General features: G+C 39.9%; 1 protein-coding gene across 3 annotated transcripts in view; it reads left to right on the forward strand.

The window, feature by feature from the left end:
- The window catches only part of NRP1 (neuropilin 1), a 109289-nt gene that overhangs the window by 44095 nt on the left and 44802 nt on the right, over window positions 1-20392 (forward strand). For all 3 annotated transcript variants that reach the window (XM_015281290.4, XM_040675467.2, NM_204782.1), the window contains 4 exon segments: window positions 1116-1297; window positions 5496-5723; window positions 12813-12968; window positions 15197-15363. In XM_015281290.4, the coding sequence (XP_015136776.1) occupies window positions 1116-1297; window positions 5496-5723; window positions 12813-12968; window positions 15197-15363 (733 nt within the window).

Genomic DNA, 20392 nt, shown 5'->3' on the forward strand with positions numbered 1-20392 from the left:
TCCAAATGCCACCACATTTTAGAGAAGATTAAGCCGGTTCTTGAGATTGTATCTGCACGTCCTTCCTGCCCAGGGCCAAGTGAAATCATCTGCTAATAAAACTTACAACCTGACTGTCTCTGCACCTGCAGCTCGTGCCTCTCTGACTAGGATGCTCATCTGTATGCTGTGGGCTGGCTCAGTGCACCAAGCTGCCAGCCCTGCATAGTCCCCCCGCAATCAAGGTGTGAGGCCCAGCCCCGCAGGCTGGCATTGCTGGTGGCACAGCCCAGGGATCCTGCTATGACTGCTGCTCCCAGGCACACTTTTGCTTTAGTATTGCATATTTGTACTTTCTTTTACGAAGTACTTGGGAATCTAGCAAGTAAGCAGGGGAGGGCTTAGCTCAGCCTGTTCAGCAATCGCATGCTGTACAGGCAGGAATACTGTAGCGTGCACTCCTTGGCTCAAACACCTATGCAGAGGTGTTTTGTAATAAGGGATGGTTCATCTGAGTAAACTCAGGTGTTGTGATAGATGTGTGGATTTTGAGATTTGCTGAAAATTGTTTGTCCAGTTATCGGGGAAAAGAGCAGATTTTTCTATCTGCGGCATGGTGGAGTTTTGAGGAAAATCTAATGCCTTGGGATTTATTTATTATTCTGTGGACATATGTTTGGAGGACAGCATATGGAAATGAAGGTATTGTTCATGAAGAGCTCCAGCTAAAAAGACGTTTCTGAATTCATAACAGAACTTCGCAGCTTGAAAAGAATGCTATGCATTATGTATTGATAACAACACCACATAGACAAAGGAACACAATTTAATAATGCAGAATTGTGCTCATGAGATTTCCTTTTTTTTTTTTATGTTAATTGGTTACTTTAGCTGACATTGTCTGCAAGCATAATGGACACCATTCTTCCTAATAGTTCCATGTTGCCAGATGATGTCTACAGACATAATGTAGTCCATTTTAATTATTTCATTTTGCTTACATCTTTCAGCATAATGCATTTTCCAAGCAAGCTAGCATTTTTCTTGATTATCTATGCTGTGTTATGGTTTCTAAATTAATTAGGTCTCCTTCTTTCCTGGAAGTTAAAAGTTTCTTCCTTCCATTTGTCTACCAGGTATGATTATGTTGAAGTGATTGATGGAGATAATGCTGAAGGACGCTTATGGGGAAAGTACTGTGGAAAAATTGCTCCTCCTCCTTTAGTGTCTTCGGGACCTTATCTTTTTATTAAGTTCGTTTCCGACTATGAAACGCATGGAGCAGGATTTTCTATCCGTTATGAAGTTTTCAAAAGAGGTGAGAAACAATTCACTGTTATACAGCTCCTAACCTGTGACTTCTGCTCTCATCAAAAAGTTCACCATGCTTTTTAGGGGTGGGGGGAATACAGGAAAATGTTTGAAAGAGAAGATTGTGCTATTTTTGTCATTACGATGTGGCACATGTATTCAATGAGTGGAAAGTGTTATGGAAGCACTATGGGTCAGCTGTATGTGAGAACTGACTCCTCTGGGTGTAATCTGATAGTCTTCATCAGCTGTTTGTTTGGACCTTCTTAAAACCATTAGCTTTCTCCTTTTGTGTGATAATAATTACTGTATGATTTACAGTGTTTCAGCCCTAACAGCACTGTAACCTTCTGAGTCCCCGACTTACTCTGGTTAGCGCTCACTCTGCATTCCCAAGAGACAGCTGTAGGCTCAGAAAGGACCGAAGTGCACATGGGCAGCAGATGATGTTGCTGCTCCTTTCACAAATCATGTTTGCAAGCTAAAGGAGTGGGGGAAGGTCGCACAGTTCAGAAACATGTCCTACTGGATGATTGTGCAGGGGGTACAGATAGCTGTACAGTGTGTAAAGAAAGCCCAGAGAACCAGTCTAGGGTTAACCAACCCAGTAGAGAGTCCTTCTTTGATAACTCTCTGAGCCAACAGCTAGAAGGACAGTGAGATCATGTTTGGCATACACCTTCCCTATAGCTGGTTGGAGATAAATAATTCATTTACTCCATTCCTGGAGAATACAAGACCAAAACTTGTTAGTGTACAAAAAGACGAAAAGCTCAGAACAAAGTGACAAACAAATACTGGCTTTGATATCAGTGTTTAGAGTCATATTTAGAAAAGCAGCTCAAAGGTCCGGACTTGCAGCACAGCCCCCTCCCAGTTACTGCTGCATTTTCAGAACCAGTTCAAGTCCCTTGTATGTACCTAACCCAGAGCCAGATTTTCAGCTGCATTCAGTGAGCACACTTGGTGGCAGCCGTTCTGTTAATGAGGAGAATCGCAGTTGTGAGGTCTCTGTTGCATGCTAGTGCTGCTCTGCACAATGCTAATTGGGGCCGCAGACCTCTTGTTCACCATCTTCCCTGCCTGTAAGTCCACTCCTGGCACTCAGAAATTCTTTTGGTGACCTCCAGGGTCAAATTTTTTGGAAGAACTCATCATCCAAGTGACACCAAGCTTTCCTGAAAAAATATCTCTGTTTATTCTGGTGTCTTTAGGAAGCTAAGTTCTTGAAATCACATCCTAAAGTTTCTCGATGCCTACATACACACTACCATCTATAATGAAGACGAAGGCTGAAACACAGAGAACAAGTGAAGGAGTAGCCTGTGAAACCATCTATTTTAGCAAACAGATGTTTCCAAGAAGAAAAGCTTTTATTTATTTTCTAACAGTGAAGTTGTGAGTCAGAACTCGGACAGGAATGTTGTGCTTATTTCCTTGTGTGGTCATTTGCATCTCTCAGTGATGCATATTAACCATGTTAAGATGGCATTATGAATGTGATTTTACACACGCAGAAGTCAAGAAACTCAAAATTATGGCCCCCAGAGCAACTTTAACTCTAGTTCATTCCACATAAACGGTATTTTAAGGCAGCAAAGTTATCACCAGGTACAGCATTAGGAAATGCTGTGTGTACACAGAGGGCACAAGTTATAGTTGCAGTGGGAGCACAGCTCTTTTTAACTTCGGAGTTAATGCACAGATGCTATTCCAAATTTACATTTTAATTTCTATACCAAATGAAGCTGACCAGTTTACCCTGTTCTGCAGCTGAAGCTCAGATGCGCACATCAGACTACCATGCTCTTCTTTAGCATACCTTTATAACCTTGCTTAACCATTTCCCAGATAGGAGAGGCATTAAAATGATCCCAATCTCAACATCCTGTGGTGCTGAGCCAAAGACTGAGCTGTACTCCAGCATTTCTACATTACAGGATGTGAAGGCATCCTTAGTTGTAGAAAAGAAAAGCTTCCTTGCTCTACAAGTGTCCTAAGTTGAATCCTCAGCCTAGCACTCAAAGGGCTACATGCCATGGAAACTGTGAGGAGATTGACCATGATAAATGCAGAATGGGCTTTGAGAGTAGGATCACATACAATCTCTGTGCCTTGGAAGTATCTGTTCCATTGGGTCTCGACAAGAGCCTTTTCTTCCAGCTTCCCACGAAGACCTCTCCATGGAGTTCTTTGTATCCTCAGTGTTGATTTAATTCCTGAAGTTTCTTCTCAGTGTCAATAAAGGGTCAAAATCTGTGGAGGGCATTTTAGTAAGGCAGCTCTTCTGAAAACAGTTTTTGTTTCTTGCACCAGATTGGCTTGAACATGTTTAAAATAATACAAGCTGGTACTGAGATGCCATGTGTGAGCGTAAGGAGCCTGACGATCCTGCACTCACAGAGCCAGGATTTGGCTGTATTTAATAAAGCAATAATGATCCTGGCTTATATTTTATATTGCATCTTTTATTGGATTCCAAGAAGAGTAAAGAGCACTTTATGCTATGAATGGCGTACTCCACAGCTATTTTATCCTGCAACAGCAGCTACTGGTGGGAGTGAGGAGCAACAACCAGAGATAACCCTCCCATATGTGACAGGGAGACAAGGGAATGACGAGGAGAGGAGAGAAATATCCGGCTAATGTGTATGGGTGCAATTTAATTGTGGGCAAAATGTAATTTCCCAAATTGGAATGGGTCAGGTTAAGTGAGCATTAATTTCTACGTCTTCCAAAGTACGCCATGATATGTTCTGAACACTGATGTGATAGCTCAAGCATTTCCCATCAGTGTCTGCTGAAGGACAAAAATACCTGAACTGATTACATTCATTCAGCCCTCTCTCTTGCTTGCTGAATAGACTTGGGAGGTAGCCAGATCTGTGGGGGGTAATATGTTTGGCACATTCACAAGGAAAACATTTTCTGTGGTGAAATAAGAGTATGCATATATGCAACAAGCCAGACTGTTTTCCCTCAATGATCTGTGTTAAGCGTTAGAAATCCTCTAAGGCTACTGACTATGGTCTCTAAGGAAGCTGGGCATCCTCATCCAAACCAAAAGCTTTCACACACTCATACAGGCCTGTTGCAACTCAACTCTGTTGCCTGCATCCTTCCTTTACTCTGTGTCAGAAGAGCTTCACCTGAGCCATCCTCCCCAAACTCACGGATGCCCCGAACCCCATCAATCACTTTCCATTAAACTGGGAGTGTCAAAAGGCATATAGAGGGTACCTGAGTTGACCCTGTGGGAAGATGTGTGGGCAGAGCCTGCGGCTTACCCGGAGCACAGCTGCAGGTGTGGGATCCATAGAGAGGATTCCCGAGGACATAAACAAGGGAGAAACACGATCTGTCGACAAGGGGCTCTGGTTTTAGTCCCGTGTGTTCACAAAGGCAAATCCAATGACCTGGCCTTTCATACCCTTGCTCCTCCATCGCTACCTGCCTCCTCCACCAAAAGCAGTGCTAGGGGCAGCACATTGTGCCATGGTGGGGACACTGGGGAAAGCCAGCATGTCAACATTGACATTAGGTGACTTCTAGCAACACCGCCTGTAATCACACAGTTTGTCATACCTGCACTAACAGCAACATTTTACTGGTGCACCTGTGTCAACACCACTCAGAATGAGTCACTCACCCTTGGTACATGTACGAATTACCTTTCACATTTAGTTTGTCAAGAAGGCATAGGTCACATCTGGCAGAGTTACTGAGTCAGTGCTCCAGGAATCTGAAACCACTACTCCCTCTACTGAATTCATTCACCCTCTTTCGTAAAAAATTCTGTTTCACCAATAAAAGCCTGTCAGCCATAAGATTTAAAGATTTGAGCTTGAAGGGGCTATAATTATTTCTCTAGGGCTCTGTCGAGATTTCTGCAGCTTACGCTTTCATTGTTCCCACATGACTTTGTATTTGTCATAATTTTTTCTAGAGCTGGTACAAGTTTTCATATTGTTCTATACAAATTGAAAATTGGAGATCAGACAGTGTATGTGAATTGCGCTTTAAAAACCTGACTATCAATAATATGAACAAGCTGGCTGAATGATTAATACAGCAATTAAAATGAGGTGTTTCATTGAAAAGCCACCTTTGCTGCTGGGGAGACAATACAGCCTAATTTGTTTTCCAGCTAACTGCTTTGTTAGTAACATAGTGTTAACTCGGGTGAATTTTTCTTTCTCTTGCAGGACCTGAATGCTCCAGAAACTTTACTTCATCAAGTGGAATGATAAAGTCCCCTGGATTCCCTGAAAAATATCCCAATAGCCTTGAATGCACTTATATTATCTTTGCACCAAAGATGTCAGAGATTATACTGGAATTTGAAAGCTTTGAACTAGAACCTGATTCAAATACTCCAGGGGGAGCATTCTGTCGCTATGACCGATTGGAAATCTGGGACGGATTCCCTGATGGTAAGAGAAAAATGGACTGTGATACACATAACCATTACTCCATAGTGGGCCGCAGAAGGCACATTCTCATTTTTTTAAATGCCGTAGTACAGAGGTCCTTGTTTGATTTATGTGAAATGAGTTAAATTGAAGAGAAATTGGGAAAATGCTCTGTAAATTCATTCACTAAAGCGTAGCACAGTGTGAATGATTTTTTTATGGAATATGTTTAATTTTGAACAGTCGGCTTGGGGAAAAACTCTATTTTTGGATAGACTATGTGATGGACCTCGTAAACTGAAATAAATCAAATATGAAACCTTACGATGGATCCCCAGACTTGCACAGATAACACACTGGGGAATATCCAGTAATTTCCAAAAACTTGCACAAATTGGGGTTCAGGTCTTAACCCTCCAACTGGAGAAGGAACAAGGTTTCAGACCAGCTACCAAAGCAGAGGATTTTTGTGCCAGAGCAAACGTAGCAACCATGGAATCCAAATCACAGTTGGTAAACCTTTACCCAGGTCAATGAGCAGTCCCCAGTTAGCCATTCAGGTAACATCGGTGATGGGGCACCACAAGGTTCTTTGCTCACAGTGCTCTGTCTTCCAGCAGTACAAGCAAATCCAAAGGCTTTCTCTAAATTTGTTAATTTATAATCTCTGATTAACCAGGCACACGTGCCAGAGTGGTGTGGTGGTGCCCTACTGGAACTTCTCTGCCATCTCAGTAATTTTCCACTTATCTGTTGACCACACTTAACCTTGTGTGAACTGGGGAAGTGCATAGCTAGATCTTGGCTGAGGCTTGGAGCCAGTCAGCCCTCATTTCACCCCATGCCTTATCTCATTCCCTTCTTTAACACTGAGACGGTTGAACAAAATAGTGATGTGATTTCTTTATTTTTTCTTTTTTTCCTTTTTTTTCCACTAAAAGAGGCTGCTTAAGCTGAGTGCCTAGCCTTTAGGGTGTCCAAACACCCATACAGATTGTGCAAACAGCTATGTCAAGCTGTTTGTGATGCCTTTTTCACTGTTTCTATGCACGGTGCAGGCTGATGAAGAGAAGTATCGTGTAGCTGTCTTTTTTCTTCTTTCTTTTCTAACTGGTAGCAAAATTCATTGGCTGAGGATTGATATTGTTTGTGTTGGGTGCTAATTACAGATATAGATTATAGTTTTCCACTGGTGTGATAACCCATACTGAATAATAGATATTTTCTGTCAGTTTCTACAAACTGCTAATGCTACATTAATATTTCATTTAAATGAAAACATAACTTTAGGACCATATTTTAATACCACATTTGAACTTGTCCACTTTCTTAGATAAATCCTCAATATCATTTTAATTAAAGTTCTTATTGATGTTGCAGTAAATAAGTATGTGCTTTTTAATGTATGTCTGTTCTTCCTTTTTGTTTTATTCTTAATGGGTTTATCGTGGCTCTTTTCAATCCTCTCCAATAAACAGGGAAGAAAGAGCCATGACAGTAACTGCAAGTAGTATTTAATGCCTCAGTTAGGAAAACAGTATTGTAGCAATACAATAATGATGTCTGGAACATTTAATAATAGCTTTATTTGTACATAGGCCAAATCCTTTCAAGCTAAATTCCTGTAGAGCTTGGATTTCAACTCAGATGTGAAAAGATGATCCAGTCAATCAATTTGTGTAATGTAACAAAAAAAAAAGAAGGCATTATTGTTAGTGTCAGAGGGTTTCAAAGCTGCAATTTCCTGGTTCAAGAAAGCGACTGAGCCATACTGAAGAGCAATTAACAACAGGCATTATCTGCCTTCCAATTCCCTCACAAACTGTCTAAATCCAAACTGCTCCTGACATCCAATGAGGGTGTTTGTAAATATTTGTTTGTAAGTATTCAGTGAATTTGTAGACTAGAAAAAAGCATTTCCTTGAATACATACTGTTGGAGCTTGTGGCATTGTAGGGAAACATTTGCTACGTCATTGCACTGTAGGATGCTCCTCAGCCAGAGGTCAGGCAGTCTTGTTTAACTTAACAAAGATGAAGAGGATGTGTTTGTTCATGTGATACATGCGTCACAGGATGAGTGCTTGGGAGGGGCAAGAACTATTTCAGCCGGAGAGCAAAGCAGACATGGGAAGCTGCTGGGATGACCTGACCGTAAACTGAAGATAGAGCTTAAAAGTTTCTAGGTACCAAAAAGAGAATCTCCAGGTAATAAGGAAGTCAACATAAATCTAATTTGCATCCACGTGGAAATAGTACGTTTCTGAAAAATGTTACATAATACTCCCTTAGGTGGGTTTTTCGCCCACATCAGCTGATGCTTTCCCCAGCAGTTCCCAAGTGTGGTTTGGAAAGCAGCAGGTCTGGATAGCACGTTGAACACAGCTATTCTGCTTCAGATGGAAGAGCCATCTGGGAACAAGCTGTGTTACTCTGGTAGTCTGCTCCCGGGAGCAGTCTCTGGCCACTGACCACACAGGTCCAGAGAGTGCTCCCTGGCCGCCTTAACTTCCTGACATGCACGCAGCCTCGCAGAAGGAAGCTATTTTTCTTTGCTGTACTGTGTTACTGCTCACACTCCCAGTTGTGGTAGAGGTGAAAGCCCTCATTGCGCTGCACTTATATAAACAGAGTAGAAGGATGTCTAGCTCTAATAATAGGGCAGACAGCTGGACTTAGAGGAAGTTTGAATTATTTTTTTTTTTCATTTTGCTATAAACTTTTATTCTAAAAACTTTTTTTTTTTTACAAAAAGTATATCCTTCAGTTCAAGTCCCCAGACCCAAGCAAAACATCTCTGTTTTGCAGATACAATTATGTTGGCTTTTTTTAATACAACACAAAGAGCAGTTTGATGGAAACTAGTGGCTATATCTAGGGTAGAATGAGGTGGGCATCCCCTGTACATGCTGCTCCATCGTAAAAGCAGGCGTTCCCCAGAAAGCAAGTGTGTGAGCTAGACACTGCCAGTCCCACTGCTCCAAGCAGAGAACAGGACTCCACTGTGGTCCTGGTCTAAGACATCTGCAGTAGGGTCCAGGTAATGCTCCTCTGGAGGTGCTTATCTCATTGGCTATTCTGGGAGCTCTGAATCACTAACTCAGTTATGAACTTCAGGTACCTAAGTCGGAGCAGATAAAAATCCTCGTAAGTTGAGTGCTTTCACTCTAGAGTTTGGTTACAAGCACTACGAATCAACAGAAGATGCATCTGCTGCTTTCAAGAAATTCCATTATTTCTCTTAACTAAAATTTGTCAAAGTAAATATGCTTTCATGTATATTTTGCTTCTTCATCATTAAATTTTTTGCTATGGAAAACACTTATTCTCCAGAAAGTTTTCCAGCAGCCATAGTAGTCTTCACAAAGAAGTTAATTCTGAAATGCTCTGTCGTGATCATAGTCCTCAGCCTCCCTGGTTATCCTTCTACTAGATGGAATCTGGAAGGTACTGAGTACCTGTGACTTGATTATGCAAAGCAAGTGCTTGTTTTCAGAGCACATGAGCAGTTAGACAGACTTCAAAAGGAATTTGCTGAGGACACTTACAGGTCTGAAGTTAAGCATTAGTTTAAGTGTTTTGTTGTTTCAGGAGGGGAATGGTAGGCATTCAGGAATGCCTTGAGCATGACATTTTGCTTCCACATAACTGTATGCCAAGGGCACCCTTTGGTATCTTCGTTAAAGGAGAGCTTGAGGTGAAACAAGTCCTGTCAGAGAATATTTGGGAACTACAGGTGCATTTTGCAGATACAGTGCAGAAAAAGAACGGTGGTTGGAAGACAGAAATGAGTAAAGTTGGAGCAGAAGAGTGTAGATGACAGAATAGAAATGTATGATTTCACATTGATAAACTAGACACCAAAGATGTCTTTGCCCAAGGCACAAATATACCTCAGCCAGCCTTGGCCAAGAACGCTCCATTGATGGTTTTGAAGAAAAATAGCCCACTCAAAATGACGGCTAGCTCAAGTGATGAATTGCACCTATTCATCATGCAACATTCTTTGAAGCTCTGCGGACTGTCTAGTGGGTGCTCAAAACTAATTTAAAGAAGTTTACATATGGCTTGAGAACCACAGGCTAAGCATTTCTGCTTCAGTCAATACCACTGAGTTACAGAGCAAAACAGAAGGCTTCACTGCGGTTGTTTACATCAGTGCAAATGAAGGTTGCTATTAATCTGGGTTTTTCTCCTCCACTGTGGTTGCATTCTACATTCTTATGAGAAGCCATTAAGATTGGAGTGTATACAAGCTCAGTGTGACTACTGGACTGTGAGATCAGAACTCATTTTTCAGTTGTTTTCTCTTTAGCATCCTAAATTATGTGCAAATGTTTTGTCAATAACAATCACACAGCAAAATACTGTTTGCAGAACACTAGCACACCTTTATAAGCAAACTTTAAAGTCCAATAAGAACGCTAGTTAAGATAACATTTTGTCCAATATTTTAGTAGTTTAATACAGTTGTTTTGTTTTGTTTTGTTTCATCTAGTCCTAAAGCTTGTGGAACAGCTTTCTTAGTTACCCCTCCATCTTTTATTCTGGAAGTAACTTGGGTCTCTATTCTATCATATCATGCTGAGGCCCCACAAATAGCTAGAGCATGGGTAGTCAGTGAAGTATCTGGCTCACAAAAATGCCTCTGTTCAGCAGGTAATGCAGAAGTGACCTTGAGTGAGAACATTTCCAAGTGGCTCACATTTGGAGTACACCATCCTGCGGGTTGCCAGCAAAGTCACCTGATTGTCTACAGGCAGAGGCTGCAAAGAGCTTTCTGGGCCTAATGACTTCTTAGCTCCTGCTAGCCTGAAATTCCCATCTGTAGCTATATCTGGTCCATTATGAAAACCCATCTCAACTTGTAGGGAACAGTCAGGAAGACAGCACAAAAAAACAGTGGCATAGTCTTAAGCAGGCAGCAGTGTCATTCCTTGGATGAGTGCTTGGTGTTCCCCACGCTGCATTTGTTTCATGTGGTGACACCTGAAAAGTGTTAAATTATTGTCATTCAAAAGTCATCAAGACTTGAATAGGAACAAGGAGGATTTTAAGTGCATTAGCTATTTATGTAAGAAGAGTAAGAATCTCTATTTGATCAAATTCTGCTTAGATCAATACCATATTAGCTCTGAACTCTGAGGATTACATGCTGTGCAAAAAATTCAATACCTCTTTGTCATGTTCTGCAAGTTTTTGCCTCTTCATCTACACAGCTAGCAAAGGGAATAGTACTGTGATAACAGTGCCAATTTGAAGAAGACTGAAATGCAGAATTATTGAATGTGTCTTAAAAATTATAAACCAGTGAGTCATGGGGACTCTTAAAGCCTGTCTGCTTTAAACAAAGTTCTCTTCTGTTTGTCATTTCAAAGAGGCTTCCCTGCAGGAAATGGGAGGAGGGAAGCTTAGAGTGCCCTAACATGGTGGCCTTATCCTCCCTATTTTGATTCAGTTCAGAGCGAGATCAGCAGCTGTAATGTCAAAAGGCCATCACGGGAAAAAGCAGTGCCAGAGCTGTGTGCACATGCAAAATTTTTAAATATATATATGTATATATATATATATACCACCAGTGCCACAATTGCAGCCTGAATTGGGGTATAATTTTGTCTTTTCTAAAAAGTCAGTAACTGTAACACTCCAGAACAACTTCCTCACTTCAAATAATAAAACTGTAAAGCTTTATTATTTCTAGAATGAGAAGGAATCCAACTCATGTGCTCTGCAGGCTGTTTCAGTCTATCAGTATGACAATGAGCAATGCTGGTGAAAAAGGGCTGGACTGGCAGGTACTCAAAATGCCCTGGGATTGCCAAAGCAAGTGAAGACTATGGCCAGAATATGGGTTGAAATATATATGCTGGCAGCAAGAGCTATATCATATGAGCTCCCTCTTTCTGGCAACTCAAGAGCCTTACAGAAGTGTGTCGCTTACAAAATAAAGTTATTCCAAGCTGGAACTGTTTTACTTGTTGAAAAATGCCAACAAATGACTACAAAATGATGTTAGATGAGGATTTTCTTTGAACTGTGAATAATTAGGATATATAAACATTCTATAATTTAAACTGAATGCTAAATGGAGTTCCTAAAGAAATGACAAGGTGTTAATTTAAGTCTAGAAAGCCAGTGGTGTAAGCATTAGAATGATTTCTTATGATTATTTTTATTGTTGACTCCATGCATGGGTTTAGCGTTATCTTTTCTTATTGTTTGTAAGCAGAGATGTGTCAGTACTCAACAGTCTAGGGACCTATCTGTAGTGAATGCTCAAGAGTTAGAAGACCTCGTGTTGGTTGTGATTTGAGTAGCATAATTAAAGGAAATGATTATCTCCCTGCATAGGAAAGCCAGAAAAAATATCAGGAGCCAGTTTATATGTTATGAACACTAAAAGAAATCATGTATGTGTACTTGTTCTGTGACATGGAGTTTCACTTAAGAAATCTTTGCACTATTGAATGGATTAATATTTTCCACCTGAATTCTTCCATGGTAATCTTTAGTATTGAGCATATAGGTGAAAGATCCATGAGGATGTTCTGAAGTTCTAAATAGGAAGAGTAAAGGAGAATTTGGTCATTGGCTCAATATGAGTGCAAAACCATCGTTCGAAATTTGCTATAAAATTAACAGATTGCCTGCAGTATTGGGCAGAAATCCTGGAAGATGCTGTTTGAACTTTTACCAGAGCTAAGAGTGTTCAGCATCTTGTAAGCTGTGTGGGCAAATCAGGCCATTCCAATGTCCTTGTCATAAATAGGTGCTTCAATCACACTTTAGAAAATACTTCTGCTGTTTTGTACACGTAATTTTGTGCATCGTTACCCTTTCCATGCACTTTAAAGGACACATTTTGAAATCCTGATTCTTTATGTTTTCTGAGGTTTTATGGAGTGCTATCTGGAACATTTTAGAAGTAAGACTACTGGGGCAGGATAAGCAATTTATTGTTCATTGCTAAGTTATTGATGAGGCTGTGATTTTAAACCATTGTGGAGTTTCACTTACTCCTGCTGAGGAAGTCTCTCTAGGAGGCTATTGTAGTGTCATCTATTGTTGTAGTAGAAGTGCTCGTTTACCATTGTACTCTGTCTCTTTGCAGTTGGCCCGCACATAGGGCGTTATTGTGGACAGAACAACCCAGGACGCGTCCGCTCTTCAACAGGGATTCTTTCAATGGTATTTTACACTGACAGTGCAATAGCAAAAGAGGGATTTTCGGCAAACTACAGCGTGTCGCAGAGCAGTGTATCAGAAGGTCAGTATTTATGCATCCTGCAGAGCTTCTTGGAAAATATTCTCTGTTATGTCTTCTTGCACACCAGGTGTTGCATGAAACTTTAAAGAAACCTTAAATAAATAAGATGAGGGGGGAGGGTTGGTTCTGTTTTGCTGTTCTGCTGTTTTTCTTTTCTTTTTGCTTTTTCCTATTTTTTTTTTTTTAAAGAACAGCTACCCTTTGAAAAAAATGTGCAAGAAGCAGAATTCCTCTCACAGCTTTATTCCTTAGTATTTCCAGGAAGTTGGAACAGTTATGAAAACCTCTGCTGACCAAGGAAACACAGAAATGCAGAGCAATTGAACAGTTGCATTATAACAATGAAACATGTACAATGAATGCACTATCAAAAGCCTTCTTTTATTACATGGAATAAGCTTTGATGATCGATTTCATGAATAAAGAGAACCCATTTAATATATGTGCTCTTGTTAAACCATTTCACAAGCTACCTAAGCTTTGTTCTCTGTCTATTATTTTTCTCCCAGTTGCCTCATTTTCATGCTTGTTGCTTGGACAGAGAATGAAACCAAGAGCAGGAGATGCAGGAAAATAATGGGCTGTTTTATGTTATGTCCTTGCAGATTTCCTTGCTATGTTAGATGATAAAATACACACTTTAAATCAAACTCTCTCCTTTCTGTGGTTGAGGTTTGAACAGATTCAGAGTTGATGTAGTTGTTTAATCAAAGAAGAAACAGAGGAAAAATTGGTAAACAGAAATTATTCCAGTTTCTCCCCACCTTTTCTCTGCTTTTGTATTTTCATTTTCTTCCTCGTACATTCATAGCCAGCAGGAGGTAACAGGACACACCCAACTGGAATGGATGGGAAAGCATCCATCAAATTGGACACTTGCTTTTTAGATATTTTAATATGACTCTGACCTACCATGTCTTGGATCCTTTGTAGTGGCCTTCTGATTCCAAGCAGAAGGGGATTTACACTGATCTAAGAAGTCTTACCTAAGAAGACTTACCCTAACATGCTTCAGTTTCAGTACCTCACCCAAGGCCTCTAATATTCTTTAGCAGCACAGAAAGGGGGAAAACAGGCAGTACACCACGGAGAATGTGATTTCACCAGCGAAGCTGACTCCTCTCTAGGTGGAATGCCCATAAGCAGTGAGCTGTAGTTCTCAAAACTCAAGTTTGCATTTGTTCAACATATGAGATGAATCAGAAGCAGCAGCAGAGCAGGCTTCCCATACTATCATGAAAATGCATCTCAGTCCTGAATTCAGTACTGTATCCAGCCAACTGTCTCTAGTAATTCTGAAACCTTTGGCTAAGCACCTGCTCCTCTGCTAGTAATACAGTTCCTTCTCTCAGATTCACATGTTGGCCTTTTGTCTTAAGCTTCCAGTGATGAAATGAATTATATTAATATAAGATTAATTCCCCAAACTGTAGTGCAGGCACATGCTCTTTTCTTCTACCCATGCAATATGGCGGTAAACCTCTAACAAAGGTCCGTATGCAGCTGTGTGTGAGGATCCATCTAAAGCCACTAGCCTCTGTTGCTTCAACAGTAGTATCCTTCCGAAGAGTAAGAGAATTTAGACACCATGCACTATCAGCCTTTGAATTCCCAATATTGACAACATTGTCAATTGATTCTAAGTTATCTAGGTAATTTTTATGTGTACAGAAAGAGACTGGATGGAGGTGGTCAACTCATTACAAATGCAGCACATTACAGAAGAGGTGGTGATTCCCTTGTGTCAGTACTCTTCTGAACTGGATTCAAATTTTGTTGTTCTGTTTCCTTCCAGTGTCCAGGATCAAAAGAGAACAGCTGCAATTTTATTAACATTTTGAAACATTTTATACTTTTTTGTACTGGAGTATATATGTAGTTCTAAAATCAGATTATTTTGTACAGTCATCTAGTTTGTCTTTCCTGGCTTTGTGCATAATTATGAGTTGAACGCACATTATTTTATATTACAAATCTACAGGAGTGCCTGTGCTGCTCTAGAAAAGAGAATTCTATTGTCCTATACTGAAATGACTACAACACTGGTCTAAAAATATTTATATAGCATTATTATTGTAGGAATTGCCATGGCAACTTGAATGACAATATTAAGAATGGCACCACAAGCTTCATACTGCTTTGCTTAAAGTTGCTAAAGAATTCAAAGTCACATAAAAATAACTTCAAAAACCTGACCATAGTAATGATTGTAATTTATTTTTCTTCAGATTTCCAGTGCATGGAACCACTAGGTATGGAGTCAGGAGAAATTCACTCTGATCAAATCACTGTCTCCTCCCAGTACAGTGCTATCTGGTCTTCAGAAAGATCCCGGCTAAATTATCCTGAAAACGGATGGACCCCAGGGGAAGATTCTGTCAGAGAATGGATACAGGTAAAAAGATAATGCTTTAAAGATATTATTGATACCCTGTGGAGTTTATTGAACGTGGAGAATGCAGAAGAAAAAGTAAAATAATACAGTAAAGTACTCCTACATAATCTAAGAATTGCTGCAAGTGAATAGCTAGCATTCCCTGTTAAATACACAGAAAAACTGACTCCCAAAGGTATAAAAAAAAAAAAAAAGAAAAGGTCAGGAAGATTAATTCTTCTGCTTCCCACGTCTATTGTTTTTCAGTCTTCTGGGCACAAATAGCAGATTTTGGTTTAGTGGAAAAGTCAATATTAGTTTAACATGCACTTAAGTGGAATGTCCCAGTAAACTGAGCATGTGCTACGTCTCAAGCTGATTATAGTTAAGCATTAATATGGGATGGTATTTTCATGCACTCAGATTTCACCTCAGAAGACCTAGGTCCTTTCTAGAATATCTTAAACAGAAGGTGAGTTTACTCGTCTGTCTAGTGGCGGTTCTTCCACATCCTTAAACATAGCACTGTTTAGCATGATTGTCTACCTCGGCTTTGCTCTGACAGTACAGGAGCAATAGCAATCCTGCAAACGCTTGTCCCCATGAAGAGATTCGCTGAGTTCAGTGGGTCCACTGAAGGCTGTTGCTAATTGCTACCAGATCCTTAGCTTCATGGTGCATGATCTCTGGACAGGTTAAAGTTGTTCATATGAGTTACTGTATGCAAATAACAACCCATAGTAGCACACCGGTATTGATTTCATTAGGTGAAGAATACTGATTTTATCTTGATTGTGTAGGTTCAGTTCAGTTGTGATCTAGTTTCTGTTTCTTTTGTTAAAAAAAAAAAAAAAAAAAAAGAAAAAACAAGAAAGGTTCATGCATATTAGATTGATATTAAAAATATTGAAAATTTGTTCATGTATTTGAAACATTTCTCCTGCTCTGTTGTTTTCTGTAGGAAATTTGCTAACTGACATATAAAAAAGGTCTCATTAGCCTTCAATAAGAATGTTCACATCAGTGTTTCCTGTGAGGTTTGCTTTCTGCATGAGAGCTTAAAATCATGTTGAGCAGTAGTTAGTAAAGGAGAGAAAGAAGGGGAAATTGTTCATTTCTGATCCTTGGCACACAATGGGACTCTCAGGTGTCCTGCTTAGGGGCCCCTACACATCCTGAGCTCTTGTTGATGGACCTAATCAGTCTTCAGAAGGGCAAAAATAAATTTCTTGATCCTTCTTCTTTACTTAGGAATAAATATTAAAATCTCCCTGGTCTTATCTAAGTGCTAGGCTTGTTATTAATCATTACTACTTGAAATGCATGGAATGCTTGTAGAAAAAGGATGGAATGCATCAGAATCAAAGTCCATGTGTTTCATCTGGTCAGAGAGCCACCACTTTTTTTTTTTGTTTGTTATTTATTTCTTTCCTTCTGTCACTTATGCATTTGTGACTGGATAAAACAAGAAAGCTTGTCAAATCTCGCTCGTGTTCTATGTGCTTATTAACTTTATTAAGCTATGGTGACCTTAATCCTTTCACTTAGAACTAGGCCTTTCTAAGAAAAAATTCCGAAGGACTTTTTAACTATTAACTTCTTCAGTAACAAATGTGTAACAGAATCCAAGCCACTCAGGGATTTATTCTTAAAACAGTAAGGGTACTTCAAGCCTCCTAACCAGAAATTTCTCAGCCTCCCTTGTGTTTTGCTATAAATCAGAGTGCTCAGGGGTGGAAACAATCACCAAACAAAATTTTGAGTACCTTTATGCTGCTTTCAGCTATCCCATCAGTCAAAAAGTTGGTGGTTATTTGTATGCTGTGCTGCTCAAGCCACAGCTCTCACCTGCTTCACCCAGCCCCTGGTTTGGAAAAGGCAGCATGAGCCATTTCCCTGAGTGCCCAGAAGCCATTATGTGAGTATAAGCAGTCCTGAGGCAGACTTCATGCCAGAACTGTAGCAGCCTTTACAGTGGAGATAGGTCTTGTTTGCAGGACCAAGCCTACAAAACCCTCCTTGGAGATTCACCCTTCTTGTGTTGAATATGCACACTTTACACATGCTGCAGAACTGTTAACCATTCCACTCATCCTGTGTAGCGTCTTATTACTCTACCATTCATTGTCTGCATAGTAGAAGCAACCATAGTTTGGGGACTTGCCATTCTCTGACCTTTCTCGATGTACAATGGCTTAACACATCTTTGGTTCCGTTTGTGTGAGGAGGATATGAACTATTATAATTATTTATTATCATTTAATTCTCATTGATAATTCAAGCCTCCACATGCATTCTAGATTCTTTCCTGTTAAAGTTAATTGACAGTCTTCAAATGGATGTTAAGTAGTTCAGACCATCAAGTACCTTGGTAGCACTGTCCTTGCACATGGGAAAAGCCATCTACAAAGGCTTGTAGTAAGCGCGTATTGCGAGTTTGTATCTGGATATGGCAGTGAAAGCCTATGTTTCCTCTCCACAAATATCTGCAGGAACAGATGTTCATATCCGTAAGAGCTTACAGACAAACAACCAAGGACATGCAACTAATAAAACATTTTGAAATTACCCATTGAAAAAAAAAATCATAACACTTTCTAAAAGGAGGGAGGCACTTGTATATGAAGGACTGAGATCACTTTGTTCCATATGGTTCTGTATGCTGTTATAAATTAGTCATTTACATGAAGTTTTTGCTTTTGTGCAGTACAACGTAAATAGATTTTTGAGGCACAGTGCAAGACCTCTGGAAAATACTCAGTGGGAAAAAACAAGCTGAAGTATACAGCAGTGCTGAACTTGAAACTTTCAAACAGAAAACTTCTGCCTATATGCCATTGTCTGAGAGTTAGGGATTTTCTGTATATTACTGTTCATTAATCAGTTCACGTTTGCAGGTTTGCATACCTGCACACACTGCAGCTGGTTAAGTAGCAATGTCTGCCTTTAAACTGCCAATACGCATATACAACTAGGGCATATATTTGAGATATGTACAATTATATGTGGGCAAAACAGCTTGAAAATTCAGCTCCAAATACTAATTTCCTTAGTGTATCATTTTTTTGTATAAGGGAAATATTATAGTTCTCCTTTCCCTTCCTTTTACCCCTCCCTTCAAGGTTAATGTTTTTGCTAAGACAAAAGAAACAGAAAACCTCAGTTAAGTATCGGCAAAGGGAGATTGGTATCTACAGAGGACGTCTAGAGGGCATGCGATATGATTGTCTCCTTTGAGGTGTTGACGTCTTTTGGACCATTTCACTGAAAATAATTAGGAAAATAGCTTTGGCTTGCTGTTAGCAATGGATTTGCATGAATTCCATCTGTGGACGTGAAATCCATTCTGCGGTAGAAAAACTGGGTGGCTCCTTTGAGGCTGACAAGGCATGAGCTCCTGGGTGCATCTGAGGGCTGCCTGCCTGCCAGGCTCTGCGAAATGAAAGCTGTATGTCCACTCCTTTCTTGTTTTGAAAGAAGTGTCAAAGCTTAGATTCAAAATATCAGTAGCACAGTCATACCCTCAGTCTGCACGGTACCTTCTCCATTTTTTTTTTACCCTCAAACATGCTTTTTAAAATTGCTCAACTGACTCGAGATTTGGAGTGACTCCATAATCAGAAACAGAGTCACTCCAGATTGAATTTCTTCTTTAAAATCGCATTAATAAAGTCTGTGGATTTTCTAATATGAATAAAGATATGTATGAGACAAAGGCTGTCAAAAATAAGTACAAAGTTAGTTTATTGTCATATGGAATGTTATTAGCTCTTCAAACTTAAGCTAAACATCCCTGTTTATTGCACTTAGGTTTTATACACTCAGCTGCCCAACAGTGTGAAATAGCATAATTTAAAGTAAAAAATAAAAACAACCTTTTAATTTAATCAAGAGCAGAGTACTGACATTGCATTGTAAGTCATTGTCCCTCATTAACGTATCCTTTCACAGGAAAAATAGTATAGTGTTTCCATTTCTGTAATCTGAACAACAAACATGTTAATAGGTATCAATTACCAGCCAGTTTCAGTACTTAGAACCAGTAAGAAGGCCAGCACAAGGGTTTCACATCTGGTTTTAGTGAAACTGTTCCTGTCTGTGGTATTTAAAATTTAAAGAACTGCTGTTATTGTGCAATTGGGAATCCTAGGGGAGTACAATGTTAATGAAATCCATAACGTGCAGGGATTTTATGATTGCATTTTCAAGGCATTCCTTCAAAAGGGACAACTGATTTCTGCCATGGCAGCAGTAATTGTGCTTTTACAGAGTAGATTTAATGTTTGCATTTAAGAATGGCTGTTATGTTTACACGCATCTGAGAAGGCAACACGTGAAATCTTTGCAATTAGGGAACTTTCTGCATCTTACCTTTGAAGCCCTGGAGCAGGAGCCATAGGTGCTGCGCATGGTAATCCTTTGCATCTCCAGGCCATATGGGTGGTGGCAGTGGCCCATACGGGCAAGGCTGTAGGCAGACACTTGAGCCCCATGTGTGTGTGGTTTTGAAGGGAAACTGATTGCCTATTAACAGGGTCACTGGAACCTGTGCTATCATCAATTCTCATAATGATGTGGGTTTTCAAACCCGCAAGGAGCAACACCTTCTGGGTATTTTTACTGCAGCATCTGTGTGCTTTCTAACAAAATCTTTGTCCTAATGCTTATGGCACAAATCTTTTTGCTCCCACCAAGCTGAGTGATAGTTTCTGGGTGGCAGCATTTGTTACTCATTGACTCCCAGCTTGCCCGGATAGCAAAGAAGTGTTTGCACAACATCTTCAGTTCGTATTATGACTGGAGTTCAACGAAAACATAAATCCAGCTTTAAGAATCTAGAACCAGATCAAAACATAAGACAAAAGGTACTAATCTGGTATAAACACACTCTGCCAGTTCAAATTTGTTCCAAAAGGTTAACAGAGGGTTAACATAAATAGACATTATACTCTGGATTGGATATTATCTGTCATTCTGCAGCTGACAGAGGGCCATACACTAAGATGAATTCCATATTTTGTGTTCTGGCGAACATGACAGAAATGGCTAA

Source organism: Gallus gallus, chromosome 2, assembly GCF_016699485.2.
Source record: "Gallus gallus isolate bGalGal1 chromosome 2, bGalGal1.mat.broiler.GRCg7b, whole genome shotgun sequence".
In the NCBI taxonomy this organism is placed as follows: Eukaryota; Metazoa; Chordata; class Aves; order Galliformes; family Phasianidae; genus Gallus; species Gallus gallus.